The sequence below is a fragment of the Liolophura sinensis genome, chromosome 1, assembly GCF_032854445.1.
Source record: "Liolophura sinensis isolate JHLJ2023 chromosome 1, CUHK_Ljap_v2, whole genome shotgun sequence".
Taxonomy (NCBI): Eukaryota; Metazoa; Mollusca; class Polyplacophora; order Chitonida; family Chitonidae; genus Liolophura; species Liolophura sinensis.
The window spans coordinates 85939750-85958952 of NC_088295.1; the positions used below are offsets into that span (position 1 = coordinate 85939750).

The 19203-nt window shown below is 38.4% G+C and overlaps 3 protein-coding genes across 3 annotated transcripts in view; all 3 read right to left on the minus strand.

Moving 5' to 3' along the window:
* LOC135461929 (sortilin-related receptor-like) overlaps positions 1 to 8316 on the minus strand; it is a 40111-nt gene extending 31795 nt beyond the window's left edge. Inside the window, exons 1-5 of the mRNA XM_064739217.1 lie at positions 8091 to 8316; positions 7137 to 7410; positions 6001 to 6136; positions 4699 to 4896; positions 4158 to 4274 (exon numbers count right to left, since the gene is read on the minus strand). Coding sequence (XP_064595287.1) covers positions 4158 to 4274; positions 4699 to 4896; positions 6001 to 6136; positions 7137 to 7410; positions 8091 to 8233 — 868 coding nt within the window. The 5' untranslated portion in view covers positions 8234 to 8316. The remainder of the gene's footprint in view (positions 1 to 4157; positions 4275 to 4698; positions 4897 to 6000; positions 6137 to 7136; positions 7411 to 8090) is intronic.
* On the minus strand, positions 8305 to 12486 carry LOC135464957 (sortilin-related receptor-like). Its single transcript, XM_064742547.1, has 5 exons — positions 12480 to 12486; positions 11933 to 11972; positions 10228 to 10310; positions 9084 to 9261; positions 8305 to 8317 (listed from the first exon to the last, which is right to left on the minus strand). The coding sequence occupies exons 1-5, from the start codon at positions 12484 to 12486 to the stop codon at positions 8305 to 8307; spliced, it is 321 nt and encodes a 106-aa protein (XP_064598617.1).
* An 89-nt stretch (positions 12487 to 12575) lies between these two features.
* LOC135464969 (sortilin-related receptor-like) lies at positions 12576 to 15581 on the minus strand. Its single transcript, XM_064742556.1, is given in 5 exon segments — positions 12576 to 12673; positions 13762 to 13937; positions 14705 to 14757; positions 14759 to 14794; positions 15310 to 15581. Coding segments are annotated over 5 exon segments (573 nt in total). The 5' UTR covers positions 15520 to 15581.
* Positions 15582 to 19203: the final 3622 nt, after the last annotated feature.

Below are 19203 nucleotides of genomic sequence, written 5' to 3' on the forward strand. Positions count from 1 at the left end.
CCAGCACATGAAAACTGCCATAGTAACCTAAAAACACACATGAAAACTGACACGATAAACCTAAAACAGCACATGGAAACCGTCATGGTAACCTAACAACAGCACATGAAAACTGTCAAGATAACCTAAAACACCACATGAAAACTGTTACATTAACCTAAAACCAGCACATGAAAACTGTCATGGTAACCTAAAACCAGCACATAAAAACTGTCAAGATAACCTCAAACTAGCACATGAAAACTATCATGGTAAACGTAAAACCAGCACATGTCAGGATAACCAAAACAACACTTGAAAACTGCCATAGTAGCCTAAAACAGCACATGAAAACTGTCACGAAAAACCTAAAACGGCACATGAAAACTGTCAAGGTAACCTGAAACAGCACATGAAAACTGTCACGGTAACCTAAAAATAGCACATGAAAACTGTAACAGTACACTAAAAACAACACATGAAAACTGTCATGGTAAACTAAAAACAGCACATGAAAACTGTCAGGGTAACCCAAAACCAATACATGAAAACTGTCAAGGTAATCCAAAACAGCACATGAAAACTGTCAGGGTAACTAAAAACCAGCACATGAAAACTGTCAGGATAACCTAAAAGCAGCACATGAAAACTGCCATAGTAACCTAAAACAGCTCATGAAAACTGCCATAGTAAACTAACACAGCATATGACAACTGCCAGGGTAACCTAAAACCAGCACACAAAAACTGTCAGGATAACTTAAAACAGCACATGAAACTGCCATAGTAGCCTAAAACAGCACATGAAAACTGTCAGGGTAACCTAAAAACAGCACATGAAAACCGTCATGTAACCTAAAATAGCACATGAAAACAGTTATGATAACCTAAAAACAACACATGAAAACAGTTGTGGGAACCAAAAAACAACACATGAAAACAGTTGTGGGAACCCAAAAACAACACATGAAAATAGATGTGGGAACCTAAAAACAACACATGAAAACAGTTGTGGGAACTAAAAACACTACATGAAACAGTCATGGTAACTGTGCTAGCACTAGACTTTTTTTCCTTTCGCCAATGTGGCCCAACCTGATTAGAATTTTTGTATGCATGACTATCACCAGTGCGGTCACGATGAGTTCCTCAAGCTCAGACTAGCTTCCTCTGTGGAGATTTCCTCTACCATAATGCTGGCTGCCATCATATAAATGCAATCTTGAGTACAGTGCGAAACACCAGTGAAATAAATAAATAATAGTGAGTGAGTGAGCAAGTGCTTGGGTTTTAACGTGGTACTGAACAATTTTTCAATCATATAACCACTGAGTCATATTGCCTCCTTACTGCCAGACAGATTTCCACCGCTCTCTTATCTAGTGCTGCTTCACTAAGACGACTTACCAAAGGCCAGTAAGCCGTCCTGCCTGAGGCCTTATACTGATATGGGTCAACAAGTTGTTGCCCTATCCCCTTAATGCTGAATGCCAAACGAGAAAGTTACAACTTCCTCTTTAAAGTCTTAAGTGTGAAACGGCCCAAGCGTCCAAAGTACACACTCCACCAACTGTGCTATCAGGGCCAGTACATAAATAATAAAATGTGAAGTTAATATTTACAGCCTGACCCTCTCCTATCTCCTCAAAAGGAGATGGCAACATAAACTTGTCCCTCTCAAGCTACACATGGTGTCGGAGATGTAAAGGAGAGCAACTCAACACACATGCATATACATGTCAACAGACCGGATGCTTTTCCTACGTTATTTCCCTTAAATATGAACCGCATGCTTTAATAAGTACGGACTAAACTTTCGGTTTCGGTTTGATGGTGGAGTGTGCAGAATTCCCGGTTCCAACACAATATTGAGTACTAGAGCCCAAGGGCTGTGAAATGGGTCTTTTGTTATTCTACTACTTTTATTTTTCTTGTAACTACTGACCAGTTGTCTTCTAGTACAATTTATTTGTCTTCTCCACTCACAAAGGCGTCTATCAGTTATTCTGTCTGTAACAGAGGACACAGCCCCCACCTCATTATGACAGGGCTTTTAAGAGACTGCATTGCACTAGAACATCACATTATAATACACTGTAAGATTGTCAATGTTTTCCAAAATTTTTTTCGCAACTACATCATTACCATTTCTATTTTTTTCGTTATAGTGTGGGCATGAAAATCTTCATTATTTGTACCACTGCCCTATGTGGCAACAGATCAAGGCAACATATCATAATAAAATACGTTTTGGTCCATGCATTGCATAGTTGTATCTCAACATTACGAATATGGCAAGGACACATAAACCGCATGTACCATCTGTCATCCTTTTTTTTTTCAGCATTATATTCAGATGTTCATCACATATAATAGTAGCTAATGTATTTAACAGCTCATTCCATAATTTAACAGATAACTTTTTCAACGGACCATGAAAACTTTGTGTAAAATTTTTTGGCATTCAAGCAATTAGGAAGATTAACTATAGGGCAGTAGGCCAACGGGTCGAGCAGTGCTACAGATAATTTTTAGAGGTAGTGTGGTACTCCCTACTTTTCCTAGAGAAGGAGCACTGGTTAAGCCTACCCCAGCACATATATTTTGAAAACATTCAACACTTTACTATTTTCTGTCCCCAGCAATACACCTGAAAAGTGTGAAGTTGACTGAGTGAAGGGGGTTGAGATAACTGACATACATGTGTATACGTGTACATGTCTATACAGATCTACCGCTACAGAGATACTTACACATAGGACTACAAGTATATGCATAAACATGTTGATTTATTTGATTGGTACTCAAGAATATTTCACTTATACAACGGCGGCCAGCATTATGGTGGGCGGAAACCGGGCACAGCCCTGGGGAAACCCACGACCATCAGCAGGTTGCTGACAGACCTTCCCACTTACGGCCGGAGAGGAAGCCAGCATGAGCTGGAACTCACAGCGACCTCATTGGTGAGAGGCTCCTGGGTCATTACGCTGCGCTAGCGCGCTAACCGACTGAGCCACGGAGGCCCCCTGATGAACATGTTGATTGCCCAGAATTACGACTTCAGGGATAAATATATTACTTCAGCTCTTCCTCACGATGACCGAATCTGAATCACGCTCAAAGGCTGATTTATTACACCTTAACTTGTAGGTATACTGGGTTTATTACAATAACTCACTCACTGACAACTTTACCTTTTCATTATGTTTTGATAGCAGTGGTTTGCAGTATTATTTCATTCTTTGGTAACTTGCCCGAGACTGAAGTGTTTCTGAACACTAGCTGTTCTCGTTCTATTTCTTCACATTTTTTTATGCCTCTATAATGGGCCTCTGGTGATTCTCACCAACAGACCCATAAAAAAGGAAAATGCCCCTGAAATAAAATATTCTTGCAACATAGTACGATGACATTGCTTCACCAAAGTTGTGATGTTATCGGAAAATAATTTCGCAAAATTGAAATTATGTTCACAAAATGTGCAAATGGTGATTGGTAGCGCTAGCACAGGGTACCATAGAAAAACCATATAAAACAGTGACACATGTAGTAACCTAAAAAAATCACATTAAATTGGCATGGATGGTGTGCATGGGGAAAGCAATTTCCTATATTCTTTCAGACAAAACTTAACTCAAATTTCTATACATTTAAAGATACTTAGCCACTTCAATTTAAAAGCTCTAAGTTAAGCAGCTCTGTGGATGTAGTGTCAACATGAAAGAACAACTTTATAAAATGCATCTCAAGTATATACTTTCTGACAGCTTTCAAGTCTTTGAATGAAAGAGATTTATATGAAAAAATTAACTTTTTATTTGTAGACCATCATATTTTTCTCCAATTTATTTGTTATATTTACTAATACATAAAGTAATGAAATCATGGTTATTCCAATTTAACTTAATTAATTAGCACACATGGAATCAGCAATGAAACATCCTCATCGTGCTACTGCGTTTTACATGTGTGCAGAACCTCAGCTCAATACATGCGGTAACTTTTGAGATATCACCCCAAACAGTTACTTTAACACTGCTTTTAATACACCATTCACTAAGTCATGAATTTTATACTTTACAGCAATTAATGTGCACACAGCGCATCAACATACACACACAAATGAAGCCCAGGTAGATATCTACTCTGAACAGAAGAGTGGTTCTTGAAGCTTACCACAGTTTGTTTCGTCCGACCCATCTCCACAGTCATCATCATGGTCACATTTCCACGTCAGCGGCACACACTTGTAATTGGTACATGTCAGCTCGTGAGGGGCACAGGTATGGTTACCTGTATTAGAACACACCGGTCACACCAATTTTTTTGGTGCACAAACCCTCAGCGCTTAAGGTAGACAGAGAACTTTTGACAAGTTTAATACTGACAAACTACTTATAGTGTGTTGAACAGTTTCATTAGGATTAGGCCTGGCTAAAATTACGTGGTACATTAATCTGATGTTTTGGCAAGTCCACATATAAGTACATGTAGATTTATTGGACTATTTATTGGACTATAAATTGGACAAATATGATGATTTTCAGGTTATTATTATAAAGGTTGAAGTCAAGTAGGCACAGCATAAGGTAATGGACAGGAAATATGAGACACCAGAGAGGGCCCGTGAAGCTAGATCTAGCCAGAGCAAGTGGCTAGTATGAAGAACTTACATCACATGTAGATGAACCATGTAGGAACACACAGACGAACTCACCCATTGCCATACAAGTGTTGTTGACAAATCGCTCATTTTTTGGGCAGACACAGTCTTCATTTTGACCCGTGGCTGACCTCACTCGCGTCATGTCTCCCCCACACTTACAGGTGTAGATTGCCGACTTGTCCTGACTAGAGGGTCGTGCAAGGCACAGCTGACTGCAGCCAGCGTTGCCCTGAGAGCATGGGTTTGTCCCTGTCCAAAAACAAGAACAATACTGCAGGCGTCTAAAACCAGACATCTAAACTTCGATCTCACAGATGTCTAAAACCTGACAGCTAAACCTCGATACTGCAAGTGTCTAAAACCAGACATCTAAACCTCCATCTTGCAGGTGTCTAAAACCCACCCTCTAAACCTCCATCTTGCAGGTGTTGAAAACCAGACATCTGAACTTCGATCTTGCAGGTGTCCAAAACCTGACATCTAAACCTTGATCTTTCAGGTGTCTAAAAACCTGACATCTAAACATGGACCTTGCAGGTGTCTAAAACCAGATATCTAACTTTGCAGGTGTCGAAAACCAGACATCTAAACCTGTATCTTACAGGTGTCTAAAACTAGATATCTAAACATGGACCTTGCAGATGTCTAAAACCAGACATCTAAATCTGGATCCTGTGGGCGTCTAAAAACAGATACCTTAACCCTGCAAGTTGCAGGTGTCAAAAACCAGACATCTAACCTTGTATCTTACAGGTGTCTAGAACCAGAGGTCTAAACCTGGAAGTTGCAGGTGTCTAAAAACCAGACATCTAAACCTACATCTTGCAGGTGTCTAAAACTAGACGTCTAAACCTCGATCTTGCAGGTGTCTAAAATTAGACATCTAAACTAGCGTCTTCCACATGTCTAAAATCAGACTTCTAAACCTGGATCTAGGTGTCTAAAAAAAAAAAAAAGACATCTAAACCTACATCTTGCAGGTGTCTAAAACCAGACATCTAAACATCGGCCTTGCACGTGTCTAACCCAGACATGTATACGTAAATCTGGATCCTGCAGGTGCCTAAACCAAATATCTAAGCCTGCATCTTGTAGGTGTCTAAAAACCAGGCATCTAATCCTGTATCTTGGTATCTTGGACTAGTTACTCTATCATCTTTATCATAATTTAGAACTTTTTATTCATATGAGGTTTCAAAATCTGAGACACATATCAGTCATACATTAAATAGTATATTTTCCAAACACTATAAAATGAACTTTACTTGTAATGCATGAAAAATTGCAAAGCCTGGCATCCATTCCATTCTGATTCTTTGCCGTTGCTTATACCATACAAGAGTAGATGCTTACCTTGCTGTGAATTCTTGTTCAGGACTTTGATGTCCATGATGCTGCTGACCCTCATGAAGATAGATCTGCCCTGGCCTGTCAACTTATCAGCTGATACGATTGCACGGAAAGACCAGTCAGACCAGTACAGTAAATCCTGGGGGAGGAGACCATACATAAAAATACCTGTTATAACTGGACTTATTCTATATTTTGTTTTTGGTTGGCATACAAGATCATTATACAGGTACCATCTTTGTCAGACATTGAGGAACCATCCTATCTCCCAAGATACTGACCTGTTAAAAGTGAACTCAAATATACACCTTCACTGATCAAGGGCTACTCTAATTTATTTATTTATCTGATTGGTGTTCTACGCCGTACTCAAGAATATTTCACTTATACGATGGCAGCCAGCATTATGGTGGAAGGAAACCTAATGCCTTAGATCGCATATCCAGCAGGAACTGGACTACATGCATCAGGTGTGGGTGGTTAGAACATTACCATACAGGTAGCGTATCGATGTACGCTACAATCAGTTACATGTACTCATCTCATCAAAATTATTTATCACAGGATGGACAAAGTTCACTTCCAATGGCGAAACTTAACTTAAGGCTGAGTACAGAGGAGAGCACCAGGTAAAACTAACACAAACATAATCACCCATCTTCGATGTGATATCTTTCTTCCCTCATATACATGTAATAAATTTAACAAAAACTGAGAATTTATGACCACAGTGAAAAGTTCTCAGCTTCATATCCAGGCAGCACCTGTTCAATTTAGGGGTTAACCAAGAGAATGTTTGCCACAAGTTTTCAGGGGTAGGCAGGATTTAGACTGAAGACAGCAGCTTTCTTTGAACAATAAGCCAAAAATTTAGGGTATAAATTGACAAAGATAGTTTGAAACATTGCACACCAAGGATATGTTGCCCTTACATATGAATCAACCAATCAAATTCAGAACTGTGTACTTTACAAAATACAAAGTTTCCTTCATAGGGGGAAAAAACATGACCATGGAAATTACAGGGTAAATGAAGGCAATAAGTTTGATCTTAGTCGATGGTGTGCAAATCAGCTCTGTAAAATTTGACTCCAACGATACTGAAAATTCTCCACAAGCAATGGCAACTATGAACTCACCTTATACACAGCTATGGAGTAAGGGTGGGGCACAGCTGATGTGCCACTCACAAGAACCACCCTGTTCTGACCATTAAGGTCCGAGCGCATGATGCGGTCCAGGTGAGCATCAGTCCAGTACAAATGACTCAACTGATGATCAATGGCTAACCCATTAGGCCAGTACACATTTCTTGACCCGTTGACAATGGTCTGTATAGTACTGTGATCGCCATCCATAGAGGCTTTCATGATACGAGGGTTAGTCGTTGACCAGTCTGTCCAGTACATGTATCTATCAGAGAAAATACAATGATAGCCACAAGGATAATTTAGATAGAAAATAAATACACCATACTACTACATAAACTAAGAGGTTGTTTAACTGTGAAAATCAGCTCTATACATGCCTGGCTGTCAGAATCCCAGGTTGCATATAATTTCTAATGAACAAAGTCTTTATTTTCCAAATCCTTACTACCCATATATGAAACCTTCCTGGCCTCCACAGTCATTTCCCTTGTACATGTATATATGTGTACAAGTACTTGGGTTTCCTGATAAGGATGATTTGTAATGACTTCATGATGCAACCTTTATCAACAAAGATAAATTGAAGAAAACATGAAATTTTACAACTTTGTGTTGAACTATGCTCTGCAACCTTAAGTATAAATCCAGATCATTTGAGGAAAATATGGTCTCCTGCTTAAAATGTTAATTTAGCATGTAAACTCTGCGACATTTATAAATGATGGTAATCGGATGAGGCATTAATCTTTGGCGATATGGTACTCAACACTTAGAACTAGAGGATGAGAAAAAAAACACTATTATTTCAAGTAGGAGTGTTATAGTAATGTTGATCATAAACTTTCTTGTGAAACAAAGTGAATCCTAAGAAAAATCATCAATTTATTCATTCTCACCACTAAGGTCATATAAACCACATACATGCTTCCACATGTCTCTTACCCGTTCTGAGGATCAAGGGCAATGGCCCGTGGCTTATCCAAATATTGCGTTCCATTTATGAGAACTAGGCGGAACCTGCCATCCTTCCTTGCCACTTCAATCTTCTTCAGTGCTGCATCCACCCAGTACAGATTGCCTCCCATCCAATCAAAGGCCAGGCCCTCAACAGTGTCCAGATGGTTTTGTACAATAGTTGTCAGCTGGGTCTCATTCCTCAGGCAGACGCGCTGGAACAGCACAGAACAGAAAATCAATCAATAACAGCACTAGTTGTAAGCTCAGGAGTGGCTTTGAAAAGCTATTCCAATTCTATAGACTCTGTTTTAAAAGAATCAAGAGTTAAATGATAAGGGTCAGGATAATCTGGTTTGCTTTTTACTACAGTGAAAATGCCAACATGAACATTTCTGAGAAGTTCAATGTTTGACCATTTACTGCCAGTGACATCCTTAGTTGGAAGAAGTTTTACCATGCTGAGTATGAAAAAAAAGTCCTCATTTGACAAACAATGCCTCTGAAATGCCTTTTATGCAGGTGCAAATATGTTTAATTGCTTGCATTCACACCGCTTTGGTTTTTATATGTAGTCCCCTACATAATAAAAGACAAATGAAACTTAATTCACTTCATCTGGTTCTTCGGTACAACCTGTACCTAGAAGTGACTACTGTCGTCATTGCACATGGAACCCTCAACAAACCGACATCTTGTCAAATTCAACATTTTTTTTGCAATACTGGCTGTGGTCTGTTTACACAAGTTTTACTGATTTTAAAGGTACAATGAAAGCTCAATGCCTTTTCTCCTCCAAATTTTTCCCTCACTATGTCTTTTTAACAATACAATGCCTTAGTAATAACCAGTCAGCTAAAGGCAAATTCCATTCTATCAATTATATATATATATATATTATATATATATATATATATACATCACATTGAGGTGTAGCAAATTATCTTTTGTCATCATTAACGATGATAGCCATCATCTCACTTTGATAACGTCCATAGAGAATGTCCTGCCCAGAAGAGACAGTTTTCCTTATAGTCAAAGTCCAACGCCACGGCATTCTGCAGGAAACGCTCCACCAGCACAGTGTCTCTCATCTCACCACCAAGTTTCACACGGTGGATCTGGTGACGATTACTGTACAGCAGGAACTCTGACTTTTCTGAAACCACAACAAGAGCAAAAATGCAACCAGACATTTCAGAACAAATTACCTAGATTGTCAAGCATCAGACTCTTTCATGTCCTTTGCTTTTGTGTATGCTGAATAAGAACCACGATGCTCAGATATCTGGCCATTCCTGATTGGCTACCAAGGAACCAAATCTTATTTTATCAGCCCTGTTTATTATCTTAAGTAACTCATCACAAAATGAACCTTAATTGTATATCAAATTTAAATACGAAATTTAAATGTCAAACAGTTTGACTTCTATAGCAATCATACGAAATTTAAATGTCAAACAGTTTGACTTCTATAGCAATCATACGAAATTAAAATGTCAAACAGTTGACTTCTATAGCAATCATACGAAATTTAAATGTCAAACAGTTTGACTTCTATAGCAATCATACGAAATTTAAAAGTCAAACAGTTTGACTTCTATAGCAATCATACGAAATTTAAATGTCAAACAGTTTGACTTCTATAGCAATCATACGAAATTTAAAATGTCAAACAGTTTGACTTCTATAGCAATCATACGAAATTTAAATGTCAAACAGTTTGACTTCTATAGCAATCATACGAAATTTAAATGTCAAACAGTTTGACTTCTGTAGCAATCATACGAAATTTAAATGTCAACAGTTTGACTTCTATAGCAATCATACGAAATTTAAATGTCAAACAGTTTGACTTCTGTAGCAATCCTACCATGTATAAGGACAAAAAAAAACATCTATACCATCTGATGTAAATCCTTTCAGCACAATCTGAAGGGGGCATTCATTTCAGTTATTTTGCTAAATTACCAAAGCCATAATAAATAATTATGCTTGAAGACCAGTCAAAATCATGCTTAAAACACATGCTTAACACAAAAACACAAAGAATGAAAACACGTCTGAAAGCCCAGGAGACACATGTGTATGTTATTAACCTAAGACAATGGAGTTAACAGATTACCTTCAACCGGACAGGAGTACATTAGGGCCTCATATCGGTACTCTTGTCCTCCATGGCATGTATCCCCAGCTACCCGACGATACCTGACAAGATAAAGGAAACAGGGTCATCATGATCATGAGCTAACATTTTCCTGAATAGTATATACAGAGATGAGAAACAAGTTCAAACAATCATTATGCTTATCCAAGGAAAACGCCGGTGAAGAAATAATAACTTAAGAAAAAGTCACCAATTTAATATAAACAGTACCATGACTGCACAAACCTTCGAAACATGTCTGAATCTAAACACTTTTCAAAAAAAAAAAAGGAAAAGTTTTGTTAGTTAACTTGAAAACACTTACTATCAGCCTGTTGTGTGATTTGTATGATATTTATAAACCATGCTTGACATATCAAGAAGTAAATGTCTGTCAGATACAATAGGACACTATTGCATATTGTAAATACAAGAAAATATGCAATTCAAAGATGTATTCAAATTTACTAATATATGTATGGGAGTTGTGTCACTTGGTCGACACAACAGAACTGGAGAAGTGAACAACACCATTACAATCCTAACATTGGTGTTTCATTTTGCATTCATGCTACATGCAACTCTTTTCTGCACCTAATCAACATAGCTTAACAATATATGTATTTGAATGTTAAACACTGTGTAGCATTGTCCCGAATTGTAATTTCACATGTGATGAAAAAAGTCTGAATCATACAAGAATCCTGCTAAAGCATATTTTTCCACCTCATCAAAGTCCTTAAAGTCCAAGGCACCGTCAAATGTAGGAAACGGGTTTCAGGGCTTCAACTGAGGTTGGTGGAGAGGGTATATCTCACTTGTTGTCACACATGGGTTCACTGTCATCTTCAGTGTCAAATGACCACCTAAAACTCGCTGCATTAGTTTCTATCCAAATACACGGCATGTCCCATATTACAGTTCACAAAGTAAAAAAAATGAGCCATTGACATGTTCCATGTTCTACATCGTCTTTTTGTCTCTTGCAAGGTTGTGGAAAAAACCAGGTTTGCAGGAACAGCACCACATTGTTTCTGGCTTCACATTCTCCCTTTTCCATTTAATCATGTGAATGATGTGAACTTTTGGCAAGATTAGTCCCTGTCACATCATTTCCACTGCCTAGCTCCATTATGATGTTGGGACAGCACTGGTCTCCGACCCAAGCTTTCCAGGCTTATCATGATCCAATGATTGAACGGCTGGATTTCAGCTGTTGTATTTGGAGGCAGGAAGACAAGCTTGATGATATACAGTCATACATCAGTAGAGTGGGCTGTACAGTTATCTAGCAGCAAACAGATCTTTGTTTTTTTGTTTTTTATTGCCAAATGATCTTCTTGTCCATCTAATTGAACCAGTGTGTTAAAAAGACGGCCTTCATGCGTTTTTGTTGCTGTCATGCTGCATGGGCAGCTTTCTCAAACAGTGAAAACACCAGGGATACTTTAATTTCCAACAGCAAGGAGTTGTTGCTTATCTTTGCCTGTCATGTTATCACAGACCAGTACAAGTAAGCCTGTCTTTGGCCTTCTTGTCCCTGCTGACTTTGTCCATCCTGAAACAGCGACCCCTCGGGTAGAGCTCTGTAGTACAGCCCAGTCTCGTCACAGCTGTCATTGCAGGAAAAGTGTTAGCCCTCCAGTAATCAGCTTGTTCCCTACAGTTATCTCCCTTGACTCACCCTTTAGTATATCGGTAGAAGGTGCCTGGCGGGCAGTTAGCTGTTGTTCATGGATAGTCGTCAGGTTTGCATCTGGGTCAGGCACACAACCAGTACTCGTGTACAATGGGCTCTCCTCCATAAAACCAAGGTCACTGTGCATAACAAAGATTCGAGATAACAACCAAATGGAAAAATGCAATTGTCATAAATGTAATTAGGACAGATTGAATTTGGTTATGAAGAAGAAAGCTAACACCTTTGCACAATAACAGACATGTAGACAAATATGCATGACAGAACACTTCTCAAGGTGATCATACATTATTGTGTGAAAAAATGAAGCTACTACTGATATATCTGGCTAATGTTTACAAGCCACACTCAATGATTTTCAACTTACACAACGGCTGTCACGTCTACGGGTGAGGTAAACAAGGACGACCAGATTAAAGTACCACTCTTTTTCCAAGAACTAACTCCTGCTAGTGCAAAGCACATGGGAGTCATTAAGTGCATATGAACATGGGTTTTATCATTATAAACATGTAAGAAACAAGTTGCTCACCACTCATAGTCTTGCCTGGTGCAAGAACAATTTCTCGTTTCTGTCACCTGCTGAAAGTCAGGGCCACTGTAGCAGTTGGCATGAGGCGTGCGGCGCTTAAAACACAGTCTTTCTGCCCAGCAAACAGCCACTGAAGTGTTGGTCATCTGACAGTGACCACTCCTTGTAATCATCATCTGGGTTACACTTTGTAGCTGAAACAGCGATGCCAAACCAATTACAACTTCATACAATAGAAAGTCACCCTGTGGGAATATTAACCTGATGTCTGGTAATAAAATTATCTCATTTTACTTCAAGAAACTGTGTTACAGACTATTGTACAGCAAGTTTCCAAAAAGTTGAGACTTTTCGTTTTTTTCATTTCATTAATTTCACCAAAATATATACCTAATATGATTTATATGCCTTCTGTATATTTAAATATATGTACAAAATCAATGTATAACGTAAGATGTAATCAAATAGTTGGCAGGAATAAAACCCATACAGGCTTTCTTAATCCCACTGATTAATAGATTTTAAAAAATTATTTATTGAAATGATCAGTACAGAAAATTGACATCACAATTGACATTTCTAGTATATAGAAATAACAAGGTGAAACTAAACGCACCCACATGCTGTCGCTAGTTAAATATGGGGTTTAATTGGCCACATGAAAAACAACAAAATGTTGTAAAGTTGCACAATAATACAAATATTAACATACCACTTACAAATTAATGGTATATATTTTTTACTGAATTAGAAAATCTTTAATTTTGCTCTTAAACAAAGAATTAGATTTTCTAGTTTTTGATTGTAGGAGGAACAATATTCCACACACGGGGACCTTTAATTCTGGCAGAATGAAAAGATAAATGAGTAGACAGGATAATAAAGATTTGTACTGCAATTTCTAGTATTGTATCATCACATAGCATGACAAAGAAGTTTCGTAAATGAATTGGCAGTAAAAATGAATGATGCGAGTGCTTACGCACCTGAAAGCAGGACGTGGTGAATATTTATCTTGAAACATCGTTAGTAGTTTGAAATTTTTAAATATGGGCGCTATTGGTTCTGGTGGACAGGATGGGGTAATAATTCTAACTGCATGTTTCTGAAGGATATGACGGGAAGGAAGATGTGGAACATGTGCTACCCCATATGATGCTGCAATATATGACAGGTGTGGGAATATAACAGAATAATACAAAACAATCAATCAATGTCAAGCCATAATCATTCCTTCATTCATGTAATTTCTGTAACTTCGAGCGTGCAGTAAAGCACTCACCAAATATACTGGATACATTCACCTGTAGAATCAACCAGTTGTGAGCACCAGTATGTGAACCAAATATTGAGAAAACTGTTGTCTTCTCCCCTGGTTCTGTTAACAGGCCATACACACGGATCTTATGTGGGGCAAACTGGTATGTATGCCATGTCTCACCGATGTCCTTGGAGTACCTAGAGATAAAGATAGAAAGAATGTCTTCAGAAAGAAACTGAAATCCTGCAGACAACAACAAAGTACCAGAGGTGGGTAATTCACAAAATGGCTGCCCTTTGACATGTAAACATTATTTTAAAACAATACAATAACAAAAGTAAGAGCCAAAACTGCTCTAAAATCTCCTAAAATCCACCTGTAACACAAGTTTGTTAATCCTAGAAAAGTTCAACATGCCCATAGCTTTGACAACTCCATGTACATGTGGTGATCATGTTCAACTCAAACAAGAGTTCAACACAGCCATTTAACTGCTGGCTCACACTAACACATTGCTCACTCTGTCCTCAAAATTCATGTACCTTAGCTGGACACATTTCCCTCTTGGACATGTAAGAATTGAAGATTTTTTTAACTGCATGATGTATTCTCATGATGTGGAACACACAGAAATGCCAAACATGTACATCTGTCCATGTAAAAAAGTAAATAAACTGTGTACACAATACAACCCTCCAAATGCACCATGTCCATTTGGAACAACCATGTTGTGCATGTCTTTCTGCTGGTGCCACTAAACCAGACACACAGCTTGTACTATGTTTAGTGTACATGTCTACAGCAGCAATGAATTCTACACACTGTTCCAATTATCATAAACCTTCTAACCAAGTATGATATAATCTAATACGACTTTCCCCTATTGGCAGATAAACAGAGAGAGCAGCTTTCTCTTGGATTACATATGACAACATTGTGCACACACACATGTTGTGATACTCACAAAATTTCGTTTGTTAAACTAAACTGTGATACAGCAACAATCACTCCCCCAAAAATCACCAAAGGCATAGAAGTAGTTTCCTTTTTGGATCTGAAATCAGAACATATAACAAACAGTAATACAGATTTTGAACATACATTGCCAGTTGGCACAACAGAGAACTTCTGCTGTAATGGATTTACATGTCTACCATATCCTCAATCACTGATAAAATTTATAAAAGTCGACAATCTGTGTGAAATCTGCAGATATAATGCACTGGTCTTTCATGTTCAGTAAATAATCTAAAATTCTGCCCAAAAACATGCATTTTTGTAAGGCAAATAAATGTTAAAAATATTAATTTTGGTGTTGAATCTCACACTTTTCCAGCAGGATATTATCCTTCCTTCTAAACAACAGCAGCACTCTCAAAACAGAATGTGACACTTGGGCAAAGTCAAAATTTAGGTCCATATCATAAGTGAACTCGTACTGTCCGTATAGTGTTTAAGAACAGAACCACTTCCATAAAAATAGAGCAATCCACAGGTGACCTGTGACAGGCTATGATGAGCATCATAATGTCATGGTATAGAGACATATGTGGGGCAGGGTGTACTCACCTCCCTCCAGCGAAGCCCTGCATCCCTTGACAAGTAAACATTAGGTCGCCGCTTCAAATTCTTCCCCATGGTACCAGAGGCCAGGATGAGTCCTGGGGCGGATTTCTTAGACAGGATGGGTACCGTCTTACTGCCTGGGTAAAGCTTACTGAACTCCTGACTTAGGTGAAGGCTGCATTGTTTGGACTGATAATAACAAAGATTCCACATATATATGTAACATTTAATATCTGTGTTATGTAAACACAGTCGTTATTAACAATATGCCTTCCAATCTATAGTTACAGATTTATTTGTGGTGAATGCAGACACAGAGAGCAGATTAGCTGGATGCAATTAAGCTTATGAACATGATGAATATTTGATTGTCAGGAAATACAGAACAGATATTACCAAACCTTCTACTCAAGGGAAAACAGCCTACGGTGTTCAGCATAGGTGTTGAACCCCTCTAAATAGAAACCTACTTTACATCATCATTCAAATATGGTACATACCGCTAAACATGTATGGAAACACTTCAATTACAAGAAAAGAAAAGAATGATCAGTTCATCTGCAGACAGCTAGCCACTATAAACATCTAGAAAGAAATGTTTATCAGGAAATCCACATGAACATTATGCAAATACTTCATAACAGTTACAACCTTTTCCAATGAGAACTTGCGTTGACTGTAAACTTACAAACTAGTAAAACAGTATCTACAAATTTACTCTAAATATGTAACATGGAGAATAGCAGAGGCAGAAAACATGTCGGGATGTAATGAAAGCTGAAACACAAGTATTCTATCAGCTGCCAACATATACATGTGGCATGTAGCATTCAGTTACAATGACAGAAGGTCTACTGAAACAGCAGATGGACATGTCCTTAAATCCACATGCAAAAGCAGCTGACATTCTGGTTTATAATATTGTCAAGGAAATGAGCACAATGAACAAACAACACATATTTGAATTTCACATCAGAACAATAACATCACTCAATTCAAACTGGAATGTAAAACTCAACTACACATATGCACAAATGACGAACAGTTAGTAGGGACTGACAATCCATCAAACTGGCTGCAGAGCTAAATGTTGCTCAAACAGGCACAGTAGACATACATTTACACGTACGGAATGGGAACAATGTCTATTGGTAAAATCTCACCGCCTACCACATCAGAATACTTCCACACAACTGCTTTCTTGTTAAAAATAAAATTCAATCCATTTGCAGGGCAAAAATTCTGAGCAATGCTTTTAATCAGGAAACATAAGGTTTTTCTTATTAGTGGTAACACATACTACCATTCTGAATCATATGAACATTTCTTCATCCTGATAGGGCCGGGGCTGTCAGTATGAAAGGGTGATGTTACAATTAAGAGATGGCTACAGGTACACATCATTACAGATCCAACCAGAAAGACACATATGCACAGAAGGAATGAAACACAAATGAATGGAACGCACAAGGAATCAGCCTGGGACATAACAATCACAAGCGAGAATGAACATGCGGCTGTGATGAGGGTTTACCTTCAATAACCCATGCTTATACTTCTTATACCCAAGGGGCTGGAATGAGAGGTGGGCAATGAGGAAATGGGAATGATCACACTTCACCCAATGGATAATACAGTATGGTGTCAGAACCCCCACCCACTGACACAAATGCTGCAGACAATGTGCGTTCAACCTCCCAATCGTACTCCATAATATCATTACCGTAACAATTCTAATTCTTTGGACAACCTTAACATCATTCCCTCAGCGGCTATCCTTACAGGTTTGAAATGAAGGGATACTTAATCCTTTTAACAATCATTTTTGGTGGGGGTATTTGAGAGTGTCCTAATCATTAGAAGGTTTGATAAATTAGAAGAATTCTGGTATGTGCAAATGTTCTCATTCGGGTATTACTACACATCCTTACAATGTTTGAAACTTTCATACAAAGTCAGCTGTTCGAATGTGTATTAAAATTAAAGTCTGGCTTGAATCTTAAAACTAGCCTTAAGTTACCTCCCTAGTACACTTGTGAACAGCTCATCTTTGAGCATGAATCATTTGTATATGGTAATAAGATCGCATGAGGTTTTGCAGCATTGTATACAGGGTATACGTAATACCGGTACACCAACATAATTTCCGATTAAACACAATGAGAACATGAAGAACGGTGGACGAATCACAGTAACTGGAAATACCAAGAAACCTACACTTTAACATTCATAAAAACAAGCGAGAGAAACATGATGATCAGCTACAAACAGCTGACGACTAATAATGCGAATTGCACAGATACAAGTATTTAATGCATCAGGAAGCCCTTCCAGGACATTTAAAAATTTACAATGAGCAATTTGACAGTTAAAAGATGCCATTCACATTCTCATCTATAGGCACACATTTGGAACACAACCATTAGACTGATACTCTGTGGTCATAGTTCATAATGACAGTTACTACCATTTGGTTTTCAGGAAGTTCTGGACAAAAACTCCGGTAATTGTCATTTAATGTAGTGGCAAATGATGATACTGTTCCCGTGTGAGACTGGACAGGTTGACCATACAAAGCAATGCTGTGCATAATAAAGGGGGAACAGCTCCTCCTAACTTAACAGATCATTTCAAATAGTATATACGCAATGAATCAGGAAACATTCTTCTATGGTTGCCTGGCATTAAATCTTGTACACTTGCACATGACTGATATGCAGATATGGAATGGTGGCCCACTGGCAAACCACGTGAATGCGATGGCTGTAAGGTATAGGGTGATATAAAGCTACTGTGATGCAAACAATAACAACCGTAAAACTTTTGAAACATTCGTGAAAGGTTTCATGGTCACCCGAAAGTATGAAAATGTATTACATCCACCCAACCCACCTCAAAAAGCCGACACCAACCCTAAAAATTTATAAAGAGTAACATGTTAGTGTGAGTACCTTTACAAATTGGCTGGGGTTTGCCAAAAGCTGTGTAGATAATAATGGACTAGATAAGTACTATGGTCAAACAGAGGATATCTGACATTTGCATGGCACGAACCTGATCACAGTTAGTTGGGTTTCCCTCCCGAGTCCTTCTGCGGGGCCAATAGAGGCTGCCACAAACCACCTTTGTCAAAGGTAATGTAGCTGACCTGGTTCTCAAGGCTCAACGAATGGTTCCTCAGCTGAGACGCGATATATACACCTCGCAGGCCGTCCACTTTGTGAATGTCAGCAAAAGACTCATCCTTATACAATCTACGTTCAGGGAAAGAACAAGGATTATTACTTCACTTGAGTGATTAACCCGTCATACAGGTGTGTACAGACTGCTCAGCAATAACTCACCACACTTATACATATATCTACAATACATGTACCATTGAGTTTTGTGGAAAAGAAATAACAGGTTAATTTTGCAACATTTCAGAGCTTATTCCTGACCATGGACATCCGGGCACTTGGCTTGTACGAGTCAGTAGCAAGAGAGTATCTGGCAAAGGAGTGGATGTCTGCGGTCTCGAACAGACATCCCACAAGGCCCAGCCCAAATCCTGAGTTAGCCAGTGATAACATGAATTGTTGTAGTATCTTCTGTCCACAGAGTCTGATGACCCCAAGAATTCACGGTAATATGATAGGCTCTCATAATCTTCATAAGCTTGCCAACACACCCCTACCCCTATCCCCACCCTCGGCAACCAAGGAATGACACAATAAAAACAATATTTTTTCCACAGTTTAGGTTTCATTACGCTTAGCACAAAAATGGATGTAAACAAATTAACTAAGACAGTTGGGCAAATAAATTAACAAAGAGCACTGGATTACATATACATGTAACTGGACATGTCCTTACCGCAGCCAAGTGTCATTATTGGAGCCATTGGGGTGAAGTATA